At 45.1% G+C, this 22,351-nt stretch overlaps 1 protein-coding gene across 5 annotated transcripts in view; it reads right to left on the reverse strand.

Annotated features, from left to right (window-relative positions):
• The window catches only part of LOC121548883 (mitochondrial peptide methionine sulfoxide reductase-like), a 64,326-nt gene that overhangs the window by 20,299 nt on the left and 21,676 nt on the right, over positions 1-22,351 (reverse strand). For 4 of the 5 annotated variants that reach the window (XM_041860510.2, XM_041860507.2, XM_041860508.2 and 1 more), the window contains exons 2-3: positions 4,502-4,570; positions 2,538-2,657 (exon numbers count right to left, since the gene is read on the reverse strand). In XM_041860510.2, the coding sequence (XP_041716444.2) occupies positions 2,538-2,657; positions 4,502-4,570 (189 nt within the window). The remainder of the gene's footprint in view (positions 1-2,537; positions 2,658-4,501; positions 4,571-22,351) is intronic. The other variant, XM_041860511.2, reaches the window with a different exon arrangement.

Genomic DNA, 22,351 nt, shown 5'->3' on the forward strand with positions numbered 1-22,351 from the left:
CAGATCCTACAGCAGTAGATGTTTACCCCCTCTAAACTCTAAGCTCCGACTTCAGTTCAAGATCCATCCTGAGAGAACGGCACTCTGGGAAGTTATCAAACAAATGTCCCTTGATGAAAGTCTTTACAAAGTTGTTTTCTACTGGAACAAAAGTCAATATCCAGATCAAAGACTAGTGACTTCCATGCTCCTAACAGCCCTACACAAATTGTTATTGTACTGAACCACAGAGGGGAGAGAGAGAGATAGGAGAGAGAGGGCATTTTGCGGATTCCACACACATACACACACGAACACACACACACACAAGCGCACACACACAAGCGCAAAAACACACTGCCAAGGGCTCGGTCCGTGAAGGTCAGAGCTGGACAAGAGGGGCCAGAGTTCAGAAAATGCCCTCAGTCCTCAGAGGAACACCCAGCAGGGTTTTGTTATGTTACTTCCTATTCCCGGAAAACTATGTACATTCACACTGAGCGCAAAATCAAATTTCCTAAATCCTAAATCCCTCAAAAGCAGGATGGAGAGGCAGTGGGTGCATCTAAAAATAATACAAGGACAGCTGGCAGTGTTTGGATAATGATCTGAATGTTCAAAAACACCCAACTCCCATTATTGCAATGAAAGGAAAACTGTAGTGAACAAGTTCACTGTGTGAAGCGCAAAGACTTTCTTCTACCGCCAATTTGGATTCTCATTTCAAAACTATATTTCTCATTTTCCATTTCAATGTTCTTTTCACAGAAAGCATACAGCTCAAAATGACACCTACTGTTGCTGTTGTGTTACTAACAGGAGAGTGAGGAGGCCCATCACAGAACCATAGAGCTAGTGATGCATATCTAATGGTGAATTTCCTTAGCTCAGGACAGCACACACACTTAGAAAGTATAATGTAGAGAGATACTTCTGTGTACCACATAATGACCTTACACACACACCTTAACTATCGGATCATTAAACACGCAAACACACACACATACGGATGCACACACACACAAACACATACAGGTGAGCACACACACAAGTACTGCTAGAAAGCGGTCACTTTCCCCTGCCCCACTATAATAGGACTTAAGGGATTCCATTTGGTTTTCAGGGGCAGGTTTGGAGAAAACAAAGAACTGTATACTGTCCATATAAACACCAGATACCTCTGCTACTGAGTAATTGTGTATTATTCTCAGACTGGGCAAGACTGATGCTGCATGTACAGTACAGTAGAACAGTGCTATGAAAAAGTATTTAACCCCTTTCTAATTTTCTCCACTTTTGCATATTTGTGATACTGAATGTTATCAGATCTTCAACCAAAACCTAATATTAGATAAAGGGAACATAAGTGAACAAATAACACAACAATTACATATTTATTTCATAAACAAAGTTATGCAACACCCAATTCCCCTGTGTGAAAAAGTAATTGCCCCCTTACACTCAATAACTGGTTGTGCCACCTTTAGCCGCAATGACTCCAACCAAATGCTTCCTGTAGTTGTTGATCAGTCTCTCACATCGCTGTGGAGGAATTTTGGCCCACTCTTCCATGCAGAACTGCTTTAACTCAGTGACGTGTGGGTTTTCAAGCATGAACTGCTCGTTTCAAGTCCTGCCACAACATCTCAATTGGGATTAGGTCTGGACTTTGACTAGGCCATTCCAAAACTTCCAATTTGTTGCTTTTTAGCAATTTTCATATAGACTTGATTGTGTGTTTTGGATCATTGTCTTGCTGCATGACCCAGCTGCGCTTCAGCTTCAGCTCACAGACGGATGGTCTGACATTCTCCTGTAGAATTCTCTGATACAGAGCAGAATTCATGGTTCCTTCTATTAAGGCAAGTCGTCCAGGTCCTGAGGCAGCAAAGCATCCCCAAACCATCACACCACCACCACCATGCTTGACCTTTGGTATGATGTTCTTACTGTGGAATGCAGAGTTTGGTTTTCGCCAGGCATAATGGGACCCATCTCGTCCAAAAAGTTGACTCAAGTTTGCCAAAAAGCACCTAGATGATCATCAAGACTCTTGGAAGAACGTTCTATGGACAGATGATTCAAAAGTATAACTTTTTGCAGCTAAAGGTGGCACAACCAGTTATTGAGTGTAAGGGGGCAATTACTTTTTCACACAGGGAAATTGGGTGTTGCATAACTTTGCTTATGAAATAAATGAAATAAATATGTAATTGTTGTGTTATTTGTTCACTTATGTTCCCTTTATCTAATATTAGGTTTTTGTTGAAGATCTGATAACATTCATTATCACAAATATGCAAAAGTAGAGAAAATTAGAAAGGGGGCAAATACTTTTTCATAGCACTGTATCTGATAGAAAGGCCCTTCATAGAGACATGTAGAAGTCATTAACATGAGGAGATGATCAACACATCATGAGGCTGGTTAGTGTATTACACACACAGACTGTGGATGGCTGTTTATGAGGGAGATCCAGATTAAATGAACACTGAATTATTCTGAGCACGGGTCAGGGGTATTGTTGAGTGGGGTGTGGGGTCAGTGTTGAGTGTTACCTGTGCAGGTCTCTTCGTAGGTGGGGTTGGGGGTGAGGCCTCCAGCGTAGCCCACCTGGGTGGAGTAGACACCTTTCTGCTTCCAGAATTGTCTCTCTGCGCCCCAGAAACAGCCCATCCCTTTAAGACAACACATCTCAGTCAGAAACAGACCATCCCTTTAAAGGTCCAATGCAGCTGTTTTTATCTCAATATCAAATCGTTTCTGGGTAACAATTAAATACCTTACTGTGATTGTTTTCAATTAAAATGGCTGAAAAATAAACTTCATAGCAAAGAGCAATTTCTCAAGCAAGAACTTTGCTAGGACTGTCTGGGAGGGGTCTGTTATTGGCAGAGAGGTTTGAAACTCTCTTTCCTATTGGTATATTAACTAATTTACTGCCTGGTGATGTCACCGGGCAGGCCAAAACTCCATCCCACCAAAACAGAAATTTCAGGCGGTCTTTTCAAACAGCTCTTACACTAAAAGGGAATTATCATCATTTTCATAATTTCACAGTATTATTACAACCTCATAGTGTCAATATAAAACACAGGAAAATCATGTTTTTGACTGCACTAGACCTTTAACACAACACACCCCAGTCAGAAACATCCCATCCCTGTAAGACAGCATACCTCAAGTCAGAAACGGATGGACAGGCATAGATGGATGGATAGTTGGAAAAAATTATAGAAATAGATGAGTGGATGGAGGGATGATGGAGAAATTCACTTGGAAGGAATGGAGTGAATAAAATCCTGAACCAGTGCCAATTTCAGACATAGGATACTATTAGGCTTATTTAGAGCACAGATGTATTATATCATACCCTGGCTGACTTGGCTCTCATGCACCTTGTTTATTGGCCAATGTTGCTCTGGTCTCGATACCTCTCTTAGGTGTGAAATTAATACAACAGCCCACACACACTGATACAACCCATTAAAACCCTCCTACGCCACTGAGGTGCACCAGCCTTTCTCTTTCTCCTGAGTATTAGTCTGTCAGCAGGGAACACATCCACCTTGTGTTTGCTCTAAATCACCTCCATAAAGGTCTGGATCTGTGTCCCAGCTTTGGATATACTGTCTAATGAAACCATAGTGTTAATTGGTTATCAGATGTACTGTGGGCCTGTAAAAACAACCGATATAAAACTAATACCCACTGTTAACATTTAGCACCAAGTAATACTCCCCCACCAAATAAAACAGTAAAAATATATTAAGGTACAATTTCAAAACTGTTATCCACAGTCATTAATTCCGCCGATTGTGTGGAGTGATTTAGCTGAGAAACCAAATGACTGGTGAGCTGGGTTTTCTCTCCATGCAGTACTGAAGAGTTGAGTGGGGCTCAGACAGTTTGCCTCGATGTGTGTGTGAGAGGTTTTTGTGTGTGTGAGGTGATTGTGACTGAAGAGGATCCTACACGGCTCCTACACACATGCTCACGCACACACACCTTTGTGTTTGGGAGTGAATGTTGGAGTATTAACACAAGGTAGTGCTGAACGTAGCCAATCACTGACACAATGGTAACAGAGGGGGGTAGAAGACAGGCTTTTGTAGAGTCAAGGGTAACTGGCACCTTTTAAGGCTGTCCACGGGGGGTTTTGTGATTTGAGTGTAAGGCTGCTTTAAAACCTGCTTATTTGTACACAGGCCCGGAAGATAAAGAGGCTGATTTCTCTGCTCTGTCGTGATGGACTTCACAGTTTGACTCTCTGAACAGAGAAAAGAGGAGCTGAACTAATGCATTTTATTAAAGAGATCCTAATCATCCCTTGCAATTAATCTCTACACCCCTCCTCCTACCATCCCATCCCATCCCTCTATCCTCTCTCTGTTTTTCATGTATTTTTCTGAACCTAACAGAGTATCAGGGGAGGGGGAACTAATTACACTATACTGTCTGGATGTCATCCTCCCCTCTTTCCTCCTATCCCCTGTTTCCCCCCCTCATACAGATCACTTACCAAACATAGCCATCTGCAGTCCCTCAGGGAATGGCGGTACGGTCCTGTTGCCGTTGACATCGTGCTTGGCTGTAGGACACACAGGAGAGGGTCTCTGTTAGTCAAACACAGACAGTCCATCACACACCTACAGTCTCATTTTACATTTACGTCATTTAGCAGACACTTTTATCCAGAGCGACTTACAGATAGTGAGTGCATACATTGTGGGAATTGAACCCACAACCCTGGCGTTGCAAACGCCATGCTCTATCAACTGAGCTACACGGGACTGCATCAGTCTCCACACCACTGATGCAATACACACAATGACTGGCCATTGTAAGATACTTTGGTGTATCTCTGGTGTGTAAGGACTGCAGAGGGATTGCTTTTTTGCATTTACAGTAGCTAGCTTTGCCATTGCAAACAGAGAAAGACAGAGAAAATTAACCTGGGGTTTTTTGCAACATGCACACATACACTGACCCATTTAAACATTCTCATTCATCTCATGCATGATTTTATAGCAGCTGCGATCACTCCAATCAACTGACAAAGCCAGAGGTGGAAGAAGCCCATTGGGGCCACAGAGCCACCTGGCTGAGCTAATGTGCGTTAGTGTCTGTGTGTGTGTATGTGTGTGTGTGTGTGTGTGTAGATGTGAGTGTGTGTGTGTCTGTGCTGCAGATGGCCTGCTGTTGGAGGGCAGTGTGTGGATTAGGATAAATGTGGGGGAGTGAGCCCAACATCTGGAGCCAGCCAAGCCCTTCCTGTGCTGTGTCCTTACTGGGTGTGTTGCCATGGCAGCTAGGCGTGCCGATACAGCCAGCTGGAGACCGAGGCCAGGCAATCTACTGCGGCACCATAGCCACACGCCCATCACAGCCTCCCTAACACTCAGTCAGTCAGTCTCTCTGTCAGTCAGTCTCTCTGTCTCTGTGTCACTCAGTCTCTCTGTCAGTCAGTCTCTCTGTCAGTCAGTCTCTCTGTCTCTGTGTCACTCAGTCTCTCTGTCAGTCAGTCTCTCTGTCTCTGTGTCACTCAGTCTCTCTGTCAGTCAGTCTCTCTGTCATTCTGTCATGTGGTCCTCTGTAGCTCAATTGGTAGAGCATGGCGCTTGCAATGCCAGGGTAGTGGGTTTGATCCCCGGGACCACCCATATGTATATATGTTTTTAAAAATGTATGCACGCATGACTGTAAGTCGCTTTGGATAAAAGCGTCTGCTAAATGGCTTTTTATTCTGTGTGTCAGTCACTCTCTCTGTCATTAAGTCTCTCCGTCCATCAATCCATTTATATGTCACAGTCATCATTTTGCTTACACCAATCTACATCAAGATCTACATAGAAGAGATTAGGGGCTAGGGAAAGAGGTAGAGGTTGTTAGACCAGGATAGGCAACCTCTACTTGAAAGGACAAATATGGTGCATGTATATGTGCTCCTGTCCTCTGCACTGTGGGGCTCCATGATAATATCATCAGTATGGCCGCTCTAACTCCCCGCTGCAGAGGGCAGGGACATTTTCATGACCTCAAACACAGTTTCCTTTTCTTCACTTCTGATGTGAAACATGCTGTGATGTGGGATGTGGCGCTCGACTTTGAGTTGAAAGAAACCCTGCCTTCCGTCAATACACACACAACCTATGTCTGTGACTATACAGTTGATTTAGATGATCTCATTTTCATAACCGTTCACATTTGTATTCATACAAAAAGTTGGCAAGGTTAGTTAGATGTAAAAGACGTTCAACCCTCCGTCTGTGTTTGTGTAAAAACTCTGTCTTGTTGGCCTGAGTGGCAAAAGACACACTGAGAGGCTCTGACTCCTGGCCAGCTTCAATAAACCCCCTCCACTTTGGAATGTGGAAGAGTGCTGCTACAGTGCTGTGAACAGACAGGCTAGCGTGGAGCCTAGCTGGGCCCGACTAATTTAATATGGGAGAGTGGAGTGAGGAAAATGCATTAGAACAGACATCATTAAATCACTTTTACATCCACACTGCTCACCAGCCAGCCAAGAATGTCTCACAAAATATAGATTTCAGCATACAGGGACTCAAGCCCATGATACATGTAGCATAATAGTGACTTTGTCACCGTTTTACCTCAGTTTCATTTCTATTAGTGCCAAAACTAGTTGTATGGACCCTGCAGCACTGCTATGAGTGAACCATAGATTTGACAATCCCTATACCCCAGTCCCTATACCCCAGTCCCTATACCACAGCCCCAGCCCCTATACCCCAGCCATAGCCCCTATACCTCAGCCCCAGCCCCTATACCTCAGCCCCAGCCCCTATACCATAGCCCCAGCCCCTATACCTCAGCCCCAGCCGTAGCCCCAATACCCCAGCTTCAGCAATAGCCATAGCCCCAGCCCCAATACCCCAGCTCCAGCCCGAGCCTCATCCCATGCAGCCCCATACACAAGCCCCAGCTCCAGCCCCAGCTTCTCCACTCTCACTCCACTCTCATTATCTTAGTGTGGTGGCAGTAATCACAGCCATTGGGGAACAACAGAACAGAAGCATGTTCATTAATGGCTGGACACCCCCGCTGTAAGATAAACAATCTAAATGTAAATGTCAGCAGGGAAAGACAATGAGTCCAGACAGAATATTAATGACTCGCCGCTTCTGCACTTTGCTGCGATATGCTCTGCTCAGTGTGTGTGTGTGTGTGAGAGAGAGCCCCCCTGACTCCCCCAACCCCCCCTAGCCTCCCCCAGCGGTCCCCTTTATCCCCCACCATGTACCAAACTGCTCCCTGTCACACTGCCCCCCAGGACACATGTCCCCCCCTCCATCCCTTATACACATAAAGCCACTGTGAAGGGCAGTTGCCTTCACGGGCACACTTCATAGTTCACACGCACGCACGTACAAACACACACACTGAAATGTGTTTACAACCGAAGAGATAGGTTTAGAAAAATACAACTAATACTACGCTATTTATTTGACAGGAAGAGTAAAGAAAGAAAGAAATACATCTACATTGTTGGCCCTTTCTCTTAAAGATTCACAGAAAAAAGCTGCTCCAGAAATGAAAAAAATGAAAATAATATAAGACGGACAACAAGCTCACTGAGTGTATTTCTTCTAGCCTCACAGAAGTGCTCAGGCTAATGCATTTTGACTCGTACGTGGCCTTCAGCCGAGCGTGATAAACTAAAGCCTGTCTTTAGCACTCAAAATGGCAGGGGACACACAGATAGGGAAAAAAATAGCGTTCTCTAAAAGAAAAGGAGAAAAAAATAACACAGACAAAATGTTTTCAAGCACTTTCAGTAATATTCCCATTTATCTTTTCATTGACACACCACACAAAAAAGAATTTTTACATACAGTCATTTTTTGATGGCACGGCTTTGATAGGACATCGCTTAATTTTCTTCTATAGGAAGATTGCTTGTTGATTAATAGAATTTACATTTTCTGTATTGGCGCGCTTCAGCCTCCACCACACAGATTACACTTACTGGATTGTGAAAGAATTGTTTCACCTTGCATTAACATTCACATCACCAGCGACTTATTTAGCAAAAACATCACAAGGACACACTACTACACACATACATACATGCAAGGACGGACGAGGACGAGAGAATGAAGACTGAGGATTGAATATGACAAAGAATGTGTTTTTGAAGTAACCTTATGAGAAAAGGTATCTTTTGAATATTATCATACAAAATCATATTTTCATTTTCATGAGTATGTCTCTCTCTTTAAAAGTGTGAATGTAGCTACCTCAACAGGGGAAGAAAGAAAGCAGTAAAAGCAGTTAGAAAGCACTTCATGGGTACATTCACATGAATAATTAAACAGCATGAAGCCCTACTTCAGTGTGTGTGGCTATGTAAAATCAGCTGCAGTGGGAGAGGAACATCAGTATGACTCTAAGTGATGGAACAATTCAGACAGGGGAAGCTGCATTTTTTTGCCCCTTCAACCGCCTCTCCCCTACCCTGCCTTGTAAGCGCTTCCTCTCCCCCTCCTATCTCTCTGAGGGAGGGTAGGATATGACTAACTAGCTTGGCCTGGAGCTCCTTTTCCCAGCGCCCCCAAAAAACTGTCGGAATAATGAGTGTAATCACAGAGAAGGCCTTATCTGGGGTGGCATTTGCACTCTCCCTTCTGCCTCTCTGCCTGCCTGCGCTAGCTGTCCCCTCAACACACTCACTCCACTAGTTAGTGCTGCTCTACTTCCAGCCACTCAGACCGGCCAGCCCCACTGTATCCGGGCAGGGCTGCTCATGTGGCAGCCAATTATTACTGAGAATTAACCGCAAACATATGAGTCAGTTAATGTATACGGTGCCCCAGGCATGTGTGAGTTATCTCTGTATGTTTATGCAGGGAGTGAGTGAGCAAGGGTTGATCTGGGCTCGGTTTCCTAAAAGCATCTTAAGGCTAAGTTAATCGTTAGAACCTTCGCAGGAGTGTCGTTAAACCTCAGAGCTGTTTCCCAAAACAATCGTTATTAATGTTGCACTTGAAAACGCTCGTAATCTTACGCCTGCCTCTCAGACCACTCGTAGAACAGCTACGTGCGTCGTTAGATGCTTTTTTGCCCTCCCGCGTCACTTTATCCACATAATATCTTCTCTAAACACAGAATCACATGGTTGATCTGTATCTCTGTGACAGTCGATAACTTCAGAACAAAGTTGACTATGAATACAAAGTTGCCAATGTCTTTGCATTTGATACAAACAGGCGACGTATAAAAATATGTTTCAAATGAAAACTACAGATGACTTCATGAAAATATAAACAGCAGGCTATAGGCCTATTTCAATCATATTGAAATACATTTCATGTTCAATCAATTGAGTTCTATTTTGCTACTTGTAGGTTACTGTCTGTAATTTGTCTCAATATACTTCATGATGTGTAGCAATGATGTGCCAAATCAGTAATTTAATGCATTTTTATTGGGTAAGCATTAGAATAAGCCGTCTCAATATTTGCAGCCGTAGTCGGTTTTATCTCTCTAGGAGCTGATCCGTCGTCAGTATTGTGAAATAATTGTAATGTTATGGAAATATTTGAATGGAGAAAGCTGATCTGAGAGCAAAGCGCTCCCTTTCTTTCGATCCTATCAGTATCGACACATGCTCCAACGACGCATTCTCTCTGCGTGTTGTTTTGGGAAAAGCATGTTACAAAGATGCATCGTTAAAAACACCCGTAGGCCTAAATTCCATCGCTATCAGGAAGCCAGGCCCTGGACTATTATTGTTCATGCACACAGATTAGTGTGCCGTTTAGAGAGAGTCACAATGTCAGGTCATCTGTGTGTGTGTGTATGCACGTTTGTGTGTGTCCTCTACTGAGGAGCGATGGGACTACAATAGATTGATGTATCTATCCTCTGTCCTGTCCAGGCCAGGGGAGTAAAGGACCTTGTGATGAAGGGCTGGGTACACATCCTCTCTGTCCAACTGATGGGAGTCTGGGAGGTGAACTCATCCATAACATCATCCCTTCACAGTCCCCTCTCATCCCTCTCTACCTCCCTGGTCTAAATGTGACTGGTGGGTACCACTCCCACCAGGGCTCTATGACTGGAGTCCAGAGAGTCTACTTTAGTGAGACTCATGTGAGCTAATGACTAGCAATAGGTTACAGTTACAGTGAAGTGAGCACTAAATTAAAGATACACTCTGGGATCTTAAGCATAAAAAATGTATAGCATATTGCACACATTTCTAAATGAATATAATATCATACAAATTGCTAAAGTTATAACATATCACACGAAATGGATGACGTAGTACACAAATGGATGACGTAGTACACAATTGGAATAGCGTAGTACACAAAAAACAGGGGGCCACTTTTGGCTTGTGAGCACCACTTTCAAAACTACTGGCTGAAATTATACAAACATTTGAGATTGCATCTTTAAATCTCTGTGTTATGGATTGGGCCCAAAAGAGGGGAGGTCATTCCCCGGAAAGGAGGGGAGGTCATTCTCCTACAAGAGGTCGCTCCACATATCCATTTCAATCAACCAGCCACAATTGACTCATTCAAAGCTAGCAGAAGTACTTGTATGTATTGTCTCCACACATCAGTAGGATAATGGACTACGTTTCAAGCTTTATTAGTTGTCCAACAAAATGGTTACTTGCAGGTTCCTACTCGACAATGCAACAACAATAAGAAATAATAAAAGATAAGAATACGAACATAAAGTAAATGAAGAATGAACTAAGGAACTAATGACAAAGATTCTATTCATCTATGCTAAATAATGCAGTCACATATGATCAGGGGTGAAAGTAGATTTAATTTTTTACCGGTACAGCAGCGAAAACAATGTATTGGTCTAATCTTAGAATTACATACAGTGCCTTCAGAAAGTATTCAGACCCCTTGACTTTTTCCACATTTTGTTATGTTATAGCCTTATTCTAAAATGGATTTTAAAAAAATCCTAATCAATCTGCACACAATAACCCATAATGACAAAACGAAAACAGGTTTTTATACATTTTAGCAAATATATTAAAAATAAAAAACTGAAATACCTTATTTACATAAGTATTCAGACCCTTTGCTATGAGACTCGAAATTGAGCTCAGGTGCATCCTGTTTCCATTTATCATCCTTGAGATGTTTCTACAACTTGATTGGAGTCCACCTGTGGTAAATTCAATTGATTGGACATGATTTGGAAAGACACACACCTGTCTATATAATGTCCCACAGTTGACAGTGCATGTCAGAGCAAAAACCAAGCCATGAGGTCGAAGGAATTGTCCGTAGAGCTCCAAGACAGGATTGTGTCGAAGCACAGATCTGGGGAATGGTACCAAAAGAGTTCTGCAGCATTGAAGGTCCCCAAGAACACAGTGGCCTCCATCATTCTTAAATGGAAGACGTTTGGGACCACCAAGACTCTTCCTAGAGCTGGCCGCCCGGCCAAACTGAGAAATCAGGGGAGAAGGGCCTTGGTCAGGGAGGTGACCAAGAACCCGATGGTCACTCTGACAGAGCTCTAGGGTTCCTCTGTGGAGATGGGAGAAACTTCCAGAAGGACAACAATATCTGCAGCACTCCACTAATCAGGCCTTTATGGTAGAGTGGCCAGACGAAAGCCACTCCTCAGTAAAAGGCACATGACAGCCCGCTTGGAGTTTGCCAAAAGGCACCTAAAGACTCTCAGACCATGAGAAACAAGATTCTCTGGTCTGATGAAACCAAGATTGAACTCTTTGGCCTGAATGCCAAGCGTCACATCTGGAGGAAACCTGGCACCATCCCTACGGTGAAGCACGGTGGTGGCAGAATCATGCTGTGGGGATGTTCTTCAGCAGCAGGGACTGGGAGACTCGTCAGGATCGAGGCAAAGATGAATGGAGCAAAGTACAGAGAGATCGTTGATGAAAACCTGCTCCAGAGCGCTCAGGACCTCAGATTGGGGTGAAGGTTCACCTGCCAACAGGACAAAGACCCTAAGCACACAGCCAAGACAATGCAGGAGTGGCTTCAGGACAAGTATCTGAATGTCCTTGAGTGGCCCAGCCAGAGCCCGGACTTTAACCCGATCAAACATATCTGGACAGACCTGAAAATGGCTGTGCAGCGACGCTCCCCATCCAACCTGACAGAGCTTGAGAGGATCTGCAGAGAAGAATGGGAGAAACTCCCCAAATACAGGTGTGCCAAGCTTGTAGCGTCATAACCAAGAACACATGAGGCTGTAATCGCTGCCAAAGGTGCTTCAACAATGTACTGAGTACCTTAGAATAAGGCTGTAACGTAACAAAATGTGGAAAAAGTCACCCGCAATTTGATGACTGGAAAGAGACATCTGTTACAAAAAAACTGAAAGTGTAATGACTTTTGGCGATTGTCATTAGGCCCACTACACTTGTAGCCTGAATTGATGAATCCACTGCTGTACGTGCACGTCTCGGTCTCGACCACCTATCTCCGCCTTGACTAAATGTTCGTGTTTTCGTCTAACCACAACGCAATGTGGAGGGTATACTGCCTGTTTTCAAGTCAATGAGCTAATTTTAATGCAGCTGACATGCGGTAATGATAAATAATGTTGTAAATGCCTATAGTTTTCTTGTCATTTTGTGTTAATTATTGTGATAGGCTCACGTTTTACCGGTACGGCGTACCCCCACTATGTCCTTTGCCAGGACACCGTACCGGACCGTACATGATAGCCAACTCTTAAGCCATAGCTTATCTCATTCTTCCCCAAGTACGTCACTCACTCAGTACACTCAGAACATGAGAGAAAAGACAACACGTGTCCCTGTATCTGAAGCTCTGATGACTGATAAGACTTTCCCTCAGTCAGCTGATTCTCTGTACTTCTTCTTCACACGCAGAGAACTGATTGGGTTTATAATGTGCTGCGTCAGCCTCTTGCCTCACTGTGTTGGCTATTGAGAGGAACCCAACCCAGGTCCAAACTCTTACACACAGGCTAAACTCTGCAAAGTCATCAATGATTACTGTGCAGTGACTTTGATAGAGGGAGACAATGTGGTCCAACAGCCGAGAACACTTTGGGCACAAGCCAAGAGACTCTAGTCCTCTATACTCTCTACAACCACCATACAGCACCAGACATTTGGTCAATAGCCATTTGAAAAGTGCTTTGATGGGTATTATGATCTTGAGGCTTAACTTGTGGCAGTTTAACTCTGCGGCTTAAAAAATGGCAGGACAGAAATCATTCCATCAAGTCGGAGGAAGAAAATAAGCCATGAGAGGGCATGGCAGAGGCTTAAGCAGAGCAACTTCAAAGATGACTCAGTGGAAGTAGGAAGCAGGAGATCAGAACAGGAAGAAAGGCCTGCAACACACAGCCCACAGAGGCGCTTTGTCTCTAGTTCATTCAAAGGCTCTCATTGGCAGAGGGGCCATGCTAATGGCGATTAGGAGAGAGTGTGTGTGTGTGTGTGTGTGTGCGCACACACTTGTGAAAAAGAGTGTCTGGATAGAGGGTGCAGCACAGTGGAGTGTGTGTGAAGCGATATGCTATCTCTGGTTCGCACCCCCATCCGGTTCCCCTACAGCTCTCCACCATGCTACAGTACAGATTAGCAGGCCAACACAGCCCTGGGAGTTGCGGTGCTCATGCAGCCAGCAGACATGCTCTGGGGCTTGGGCAGTGGTTCTCTGGCTCAGCCCCCCTCCCCCAGGCTTTGCCTCCACCGGCCTGGTCTGACATTGATACACTGAACAAAAATATAAACGCAACATGCAACCGTTTCAAAGATTTTACTGAGTTACAGTTCATATAAGGAAATCAATCAATTGAAATAAATAAATGAGGCTCTAATTTATGGATTTCACATGACTGGGAATACAGATATGCATCTGTTGGTCACAGATTCCTTAAAAAAAGGTAGGGGCATGGATCAGAAAACCAACCAGTATCTGGTGTGACCACCATTTGCCTCATGCAACGCGACACATTTGTTGATTGTGGCCTACGGAACATTGTCCCACTCCTCTTCAATGGCTGTGCGAAGTTGCTGGATATTGCTCAAACATGTCTGGTGAGTATACAGGCCATGGAAGAACTGGGACATTTTCAGCTCCCAGGAATTGTGTAAAGATCCTTGCGACATGGGGCTGTGCATTATCATGCTGGAATGTGAGGTGATGGCAGTGGATGAATGGCAAGACAATGGGCCTTAGGATCTCGTCACGGTATCTCTGTGCATTCAAATTGCCATTGATAAAATGCAATTGTGTTCGTTGTCCGTAGCTTATACCTGCCCATACCATAACCCAACCGTCACCATGGGGCACTCTTTTCACAACGTTGACATCAGCAAACCGCTCGCCCATATGACTCCATACACGCTGTCTGCCATCTGCCTCGTACAGGTGAAACCAGTATTCATCCATGAAGAGCACACTTCTCCAGTTTGCCAGTGGCTATCGAAGGTGAGCATTTGCCCACTGGTGTTGTTTACGACGCCGAACTGCAGTCAGGTCAAGACCCTGGTGAGGATGATGATCACACAGATGAGCTTCCCTGAGATGGTTTCTGACAGTTTGTGCAGAAATACTTCGGTTGTGCAAACCCACAGTTTAATCAGCTGTCCGGGTGGCTGGTCTCAGACCATCCTGCAGGTGAAGAAGCCGGATGTGGAGGTCCTGAGCTGGGGCCTGAAGTTGTGAGGCCGGTTAGACGTACTGCCAAATTCTCTAAAATGAAGTTGGATGCAGCTGTTGTGTAACAAAACTGTACATTTTAGAGTGGCCTTTTATTGTCCCCAGCACAAGGTGCAGCTGTGTAGTAATCATGCTGTTTAATCAGCTTCTTGATATGCCACACCTGTCAGGTGGATGGATTATCTTGGCAAAAGAGAAATGCTCACTAATAGGGATGTAAACAAAGTTGTGCACAACATTTTAGAGAAATAAGCTTTTTGTGCGTATAGGACATTTCTGGGATCTTTTATTTCAGCTCATGAAACATGGACCAACACTTTACATGTTGCGTTTATATTTTTGTTTACGGTAGTATAAATAAGACAGTGTAGCTCATGCCTGGCTCTCTCTGATTGGAGCCTCCCCCCTCTAATAACAGCTGTGGTAGGAGAAAGAACACATCGGAGTAGCAATTAAGGCAACAACATAATTCCTCCCTCTCTTTCGTCTTCTTTAACCTCTGTCTCTCTGTCCCACTCTCTCTCTCTCTCTCTCTCCGAGTGTGATCTCTATCCAGCTGCAGACCCTCTCCCTCTGATTACAATGATTGCCGTAATCACACCGCATCATCTTTTTTATTGTGGGCATTATTACCAACATTGTTATTGTTATCCATAATAGCAATTAGCTGATCTGGTGGTGGGGAGAGAAAAGAGAGAGAGAAAAAGAAAGAAATACAGTGTAGTGAACCAAATTAAAAAGACTCAGGATGGGGTCTGACTAGAGATAGTGAGAAACACATTGACTGTGGAGTAGTAGTGCCATACAGACTACCGGGCCTAGATAAGCTGAGGCCTTATGATGACTGGAAGGCAGGCAGGCAGGACAGTGATAGCTATTTATCTCCAGCCTATTGTTCCTGGAGTTCACCGCACACTGCCCTGTTACCTTCAGTCACCCACCCTGGCATGTTTCTGTCACTAGAGCAGAGGTGAGATTCAGAGAGTATCGACAAATCACTCTCCATGTCGACATCGTCAGCCCATCTACAACAATCTCAGGGGGTTCTATCTGGGACAGCAGCTGAGGTCATTTGGAGTGTTGTGACTCATCCCACGTCAGCCCAAAAGATGGAAAGAGAGAGAGAGAGAGGAGGGAGAGACAGAGAGAGAGAGAGAGAGAGAGGGGAGAGAGCGAGAGAGAGAGAGAGAGGGGGGGGGGGCTTTGTAAGGGGAATGTGATGAGATGAACGCACCTCTTCATTTCCACCTGGATCTGTCAGAGGCAGGTGAGGCCGTTGATCTCTCGTCTGTGTTTATGAGAGTGGGCAGTGTGTGTGAACCAGAGAGCAGCATTGTATTAAAACTCCTGCTACCCCCTCCATATTCACAACAACACACACTGTCAGACAAAACATTAACAAGGCATACTTTTACTTTGCTCGTTAAAACATAAACATCAGGGCTGGTTAGGAGATATGTGAATCATACTGCATACAGATTCCTATACCCTAGATGTTTTGCACCAAATGATTATGACTCAGCAAAGCATTGACAATTAGTGTGTCGAGACTCCTTGAAACTCCAATACTTTCCAACTTGTGATGACGCAGGCCTGTGAACAGTCCCTGACTGAGTCTGTAATACCAACATGTCCCAGCTGCCTTGAGATCATTGACAAGATCCTCCCGTGTAGTTCTGGGCTGATTCCTCACCGTTCTCATGATCATTGCAACTCCACGAGGTGAGATCTTGCATGGAGCCCCAGGCCGAGGGAGATTGACAGTGCTTTTGTGTTTCTTCCATTTGCGAATAATCGCACCAACTGTTGTCACCTTCTCACCAAGCTGCTTGGCGATGGTCTTGTAGCCCATTCCAGCCTTGTGTAGGTCTACAATCTTGTCCCTGACATCCTTGGAGAGCTCTTTGGTCTTGGCCATGGTTGAGAGTTTGGAATCTGATTGATTGATTGCTTCTGTGGACAGGTGTCTTTTATACAGGTAACAAGCTGAGATTAGGAGCACTCCCTTTAAGAGTGTGCTCCTAATCTCAGCTCGTTACCTGTATAAAAGACACCTGGGAGCCAAAAATCTTTCTGATTGAAATGGGGTCAAATACTTATTTCCCTCATTAAAATGCAAATCAATTTATAACATTTTTGATATGTGTTTTTCTGGATTTTTTTGTTGTTATTCTGTATCTCACTGTTCAAATAAACCTACCATTAAAATTATAGACTGATCATTTATTTGTCAGTGGGCAAACGTACAAAATCAGCAGGGGATCAAATACTTTTCCCCTCACTGTACGTAAGAATGCTATTAATTGACTACAGCTCAGCGTTCAACACCATAGTGCCCTCAAAGCTCATCACTAAGCTAAGTACCCTGGGACTAAACACCTCCCTCTGCAACTGGATCCTGGATTTCCTGACGGGCCGCCCCCAGGTGGTAAGGGTAGGTAACAACACATCTGCCACGCTGATCCTCAACACGGGGGCCCCTCAGGGGTGCGTGCTCAGTCCCCTCCTGTCCTCCCTGTTCACCCATGACTGCATGGCCAGGCACGACTCCAACACCATCATTAAGTTTGCAGACGACACAACAGTGGTAGGCCTGATCACCGACAACGATGAGACAGCCTATAGGGAGGAGGTCAGAGACCTGGCCGTGTGGTGCCAGGATAACAACCTCTCCCTCAACGTGACAAAGGAGATAATTGTGGACTACATGAAAAAAAAGAGGACTGAGCACGCCCACATCCTCATCGACAGGGCTGTAGTGGAACAGGTTGAGAGCTTCAAGTTCCTTGGTGTCCACATCACCAACAAACTATCATGGTCCAAACACACCAAGACAGTCGTGAAGAGGGCACGACAAAACCTATTCCCCCTCAGGAGACTGAAAAGATTTGGCATGGGTCCTCAAATCCTCAAAAAGTTATACAGCTGCACCATCGAGAGCATCCTGACTGGTTGCATCACCGCCTGGTATGGCAACTGCTTGGCCTCCGACCGCAAGGCACTACAGAGGGTAGTGTGTACGGCCCAGTACATCACTGGGGCCAAGCTTTCTGCCATCCAGGAACTCTGTACCAGGCGGTGTCAAAGGAAGGCCCTAAAAATTGTCAAAGACTCCAGCCACCCTAGTCATACACTTTTCTCTCTGCTACTGCACGGCAAGCGGTACCGGAGTGCCAAGTCTAGGTCCAAAAGGCTTCTTAATAGCTTCTACCCCCAAGCCATAAGACTCCTGAACAGCTAATCATGGCTACCCAGACTATTTGCATTGCCCCCCCACCCCATCCCATCCCCACCCCCTCTTTTATGCTCCTGCTACTCTGTTTATTATCTATGCATAGTCACTTTAACTCTACCCACATGTACATATTACCTCAATTACCTCAACTAACCGGTGCCCCCGCACATTGACCCTGTACTGGTAGCTTAGTGGTGGCAGTGGGGCGGCAGGTAGCTTAGTGGTTAAGAGCGTTGTGCCGGTAACCGAGAGGTTGCTGGTTCTAATCTCCGAGCTGACTAGGTGAAAATTCTGTCGATGTGCCCTTGAGCAAGGCACTTAGCTCCTGTAAGTCGCTCTGGATAAGAGTGTATATAAAAAATATTTTTTTGCTATCAATTTTTACTCAACAATATATACCTTTTCTTTCTTAAAACTGCATTGTTAGTTAAGGGCTGGTAAGTAAGCATTTCACTGTAAGATGTATTCGGCGCATGTGGCAAATAAAATTAGATTTGATATGATTTGAAGTCACCCACACTGCAGAACACAGCCAGAGCACAACACTTCAGACACATGTTTTATTCTAAATGCTTCCTTCAAGCCAGGGCATGGAACAATATACAGGCTATGTGTCTGCCATAGTGACTAGAGAGAACTACTACCCACAGAGGGTATCCTTGGCATCAATCAACACCAGCCTCCAGAATGTACCCAGCAGAGGAGAAGGGGAGAGAAAGAGGGTCTGCTCTTTGGCTTAGGTCGTATCTAGCATGACACCCAGAGAAGATCCACACAGCAGATGTCACTGGCTACTAGCTCATCTGTAAGAGCTTAATTAATTGTACAGGATTAAGACGGCCCTTTTTGAAAAGCCAGCCCGCCACCCAAACAAATCCCTGTGAGGAGGACTGGGAGAGGAGCCTAGCAGGCGTTGTGAGGTGTCGAGCTGAGCACAGCAGAGCTGAGGAGGGGAGATGAGGGGAATTAGCATTGGCTGCAGCCATCAGGGTTGGTTGTTTCATATGCACCAGCAATGGTGTCTGTCTGGGAGTGTATGAGGATTACTACCAGACATGCTGTATGTGTGTTGCACTGCACAAACACATACACATATAGACAAATACTAAACATACCCCACACATACTCTATATAACACAGCTTGCTTGCGCACACACACACACACAGCACCATTCTCATTAAAGAGCCACAGGAGCCATTGTTAGGTAGCGTAGCGGTTAAGAGCGTTGGGCCAGTAACTGAAAGGTTGCTGGTTCGAATCCCCCCAGCTGACTAGGTTTAAAATCTGTCTGGCCCCTGAGCAAGGCACTTAACCCTAAATGCCCTGGATAAGAGCGTCTGCTAAATGACTAAAATGTATATACAGTAAGTGTGGCTCCATGCTCATCTTCCACTGTAACTAACTGTTGCTAATGGTGATGACACACTCTGCATGGGGACCATTACTCCATTTTCATATTCACACGCAAATCAATTAAGAAAAACAACATGCTCACTAAATTAAAATTCCCCTTATCATCCCCCTTGAACTTCAAACATTCACTCACACTGCAATCCTGCCACATCGCTGTAGCAGAAGTGCAGTGTGATTAGAAGCGTGTCTAACAGCAAATGACTTTCTCAACACTTCCTCCCAGTAGACTGGGCTGGGCAGGGCGAACTAGGGGCTCTCTCTGTGTGCTGCTGTGTCAGCCCAGTAGAGCTATAAACACACAGCAGAGCATACATAGAGGTTTGTGTGTGTGTGTGTGTGCCTGCTTGTGTGTATGTGTGTGTGCCTGCTTGTGTGTGTGTGCCAAGCAGCATCGATTGCTCTGCAGTGGCTCTGATGGAGGATGAGAATGTGTTCAAACACCCAATAACAGTTTGGGCACGGCCCCAACATCTCACACACCCAGCTAGAGCTAGGCTAGTGTATAATAACTCAGTTCAGCATCTTAATCATCGAACCATAAATAACCTTGTTAGGATAAATATACACTGGATTTGTTTGCTTCAATTGTCTCCTATTTTCTATCCTATATCATGTGTGCATTGATGACTATTCTTTTAAAGAAGGATGTGCATTGTCCAACACCAAACAGCTCTAGCCTCCACAAGCTACAATACAGACAGTGGTGGTATGAGGCACACAATCAGGTATTCTGATGTCTGGTGTGCACTGGTCGTTAGGAGACTGAGAACAGGGAGGAGAAGGAGGTAGCTCGGCTTTTGACAGGTGTGGCATGCTCCATCGCCCAGAAAGCTTGACACACTGGCTATTGATTCTGTCAGACGAGATGAGTTTGGATGCAAAATGGGTTCAAACACAGGACGAACAGAGTTGTTGTTAGGAGTTTTTGAAACAACGCAAATTAGAACAGATCTGGGCAAAGAAAAAATAAAACATCTAAGAATGGATTAAATATTCAGCTTGCATTTGGAGGTTGAAAAAATAAATAATTCACTATGCTTAAATCCTGGGCACCATGACCACGCCAGAGCAAATGAAAAACACTACATCCACAATAAGACCTGTAAACTAACACTTTGAAAACCACCTAGTTAACATCACATCCTCCTACTGCACAAAATACTATTAAATTGGTTCAGAGGTTGAAGCAAAACAATAGCCTCGACACCGTTATCTCTGTGTAGAGTATAAGCAGTGTGTTTAAAGCAGGGGTAATGAGACTGTTAGAGGAAGGATGGTGATGAAGAGTCCTGGTGCCCCCCTGCCAGCATGGCTAGACCCCACTCCGCCCCCAGGGAGTCTCCCTCCCTATGAATCCAATTTAAAAACCCAGCAGGAGTCTAACCAGCGTGCCTCTAATGACTCTGCTGGTTTTAATTCAAGGCTGAAACTCAGTTCAAATGGCCGCCGCTCCCTTTCTCTTTGTTTTCTCTTTCCTCTCCCTCAGTAGGAAAGTGTGGCGCTGATTAGCTGTGTGGATCTCTGTTCCTCACATCCTCCCCACGGGGTATCTCTGACCACCTTGACCTGCCCGCCGGCCGGCCAGGCCGCGGCTTGCCCTTATGACATCATCAGGGGGAAAGTGGGGTTGTGGGAAGGGTCATTTAAGAAAGTAAGTACCGAGGTTACCAAAGTATCCTGACTTTAAAGTGTTCATCCAGTAACCCTACCTACCCAGAGGATGTAACAGCGAGAGGGCTGATTGTTTCAACAAGCCCAATATACTAGATTAAGGCTGCTTAACCTATTCCAATTCTGAGGATCAGATATCTTATTTCGCTGATAAAATAATGCCCTCTTGGGTCTACATTTCAGAGAATATAAATACATCACAATTATTTTTTATTTTATGCAATAGCTTTTCTTGAATTATGTTTCAATATGATGTGAATATCCTTTTAGAATCCTATGCCGTAGTAGACTAGTCTACATGGTAAAGATTGTAGCCTAGAATGTGCAATAAGCAACGTCAAACTAATTGCACACCTTGAAGTGGCTGAGAGAACAATGGCCACTGAGTAGGCAAAATATTGCAGAAAGACTGTAGTCATGGCTGTCATACTATCCATCCTATCGGCGTCTCAAACAATGTTTAAATCAATTGATCAGCATCTCCTTTCCTCCCTGCAGCTGGACAGACCGTTGGCTGCTACCCTCTCTCTTTTTCTCTCTCTCTCTCCCGCTCTCTCTCTGTGTGAGCGACACCTAGTTTATCAGCTGCCCTCCACAGCAGTCACCGCCCTTCTTCTGATTGTCAACGGTAAGGGAGGGGAGAAGGAAGGAGGAAGCGTGACTGACAGCTGGTGTGAGCGACACGCGCAGGCCGCCATGATGGATGAGCTACAGGCGTGACTCAGAGAACCAGAGACCCAGAGCGGTTCAGAGGTTAAACATGTCACTGCTGTCCGTCCTCTTCCCCAGGGTCCTGCCCTTTGGGCCCCCCGCCCCACCGAAACCAATGGGGGAGGAAGAGGAGGGAGGGTGGGGACCCAGGAAGCATATGCACTCTAGACTTAACAAAAGATGGTGGTGGTGTGTGGGGGGTTTTGGAAGGAGTGGAGGGGCCGGGGTGAAATGTGAGGCACTAGGCACATACTCTCTCCTGGTCTCAGTCAAAGCCAGGGCTGGACAAAGCCCCCACAGCCCCAGGAGGAGAGGCGGAGCTCGTCAATGGGCCCTGGCTCAGGCAGGAAGGTTCCTCTGAAAGAAACCATAGGCACGGGGGCAATTAGCCGTCCTTAGAGCCACATATATCTCCTGCAGTCTCTCTGGAACAACAAAGGAGAGAGCCAATCAATTTGCACCCCACACTGCCAGGCCTTTTGTTCCCGGCCAAAGGGAGATGCTGGGTAAATAGGTGTACTAGTGTATTTGCCTCTACACTGCTTTGCGGAGAGACCTAGCTTGGCCTCATCAGAAAGGGACAGGCATAAGCAATATTCAACGGGCTGCGTTTGTGTCTGCGGCTGGCTGGCTAGCTGGCCCAGGGCTCCTTGAATAAGGTACACT

The sequence above is a fragment of the Coregonus clupeaformis genome, chromosome 33 (assembly GCF_020615455.1).
Source record: "Coregonus clupeaformis isolate EN_2021a chromosome 33, ASM2061545v1, whole genome shotgun sequence".
Lineage (NCBI taxonomy): Eukaryota > Metazoa > Chordata > Actinopteri > Salmoniformes > Salmonidae > Coregonus > Coregonus clupeaformis.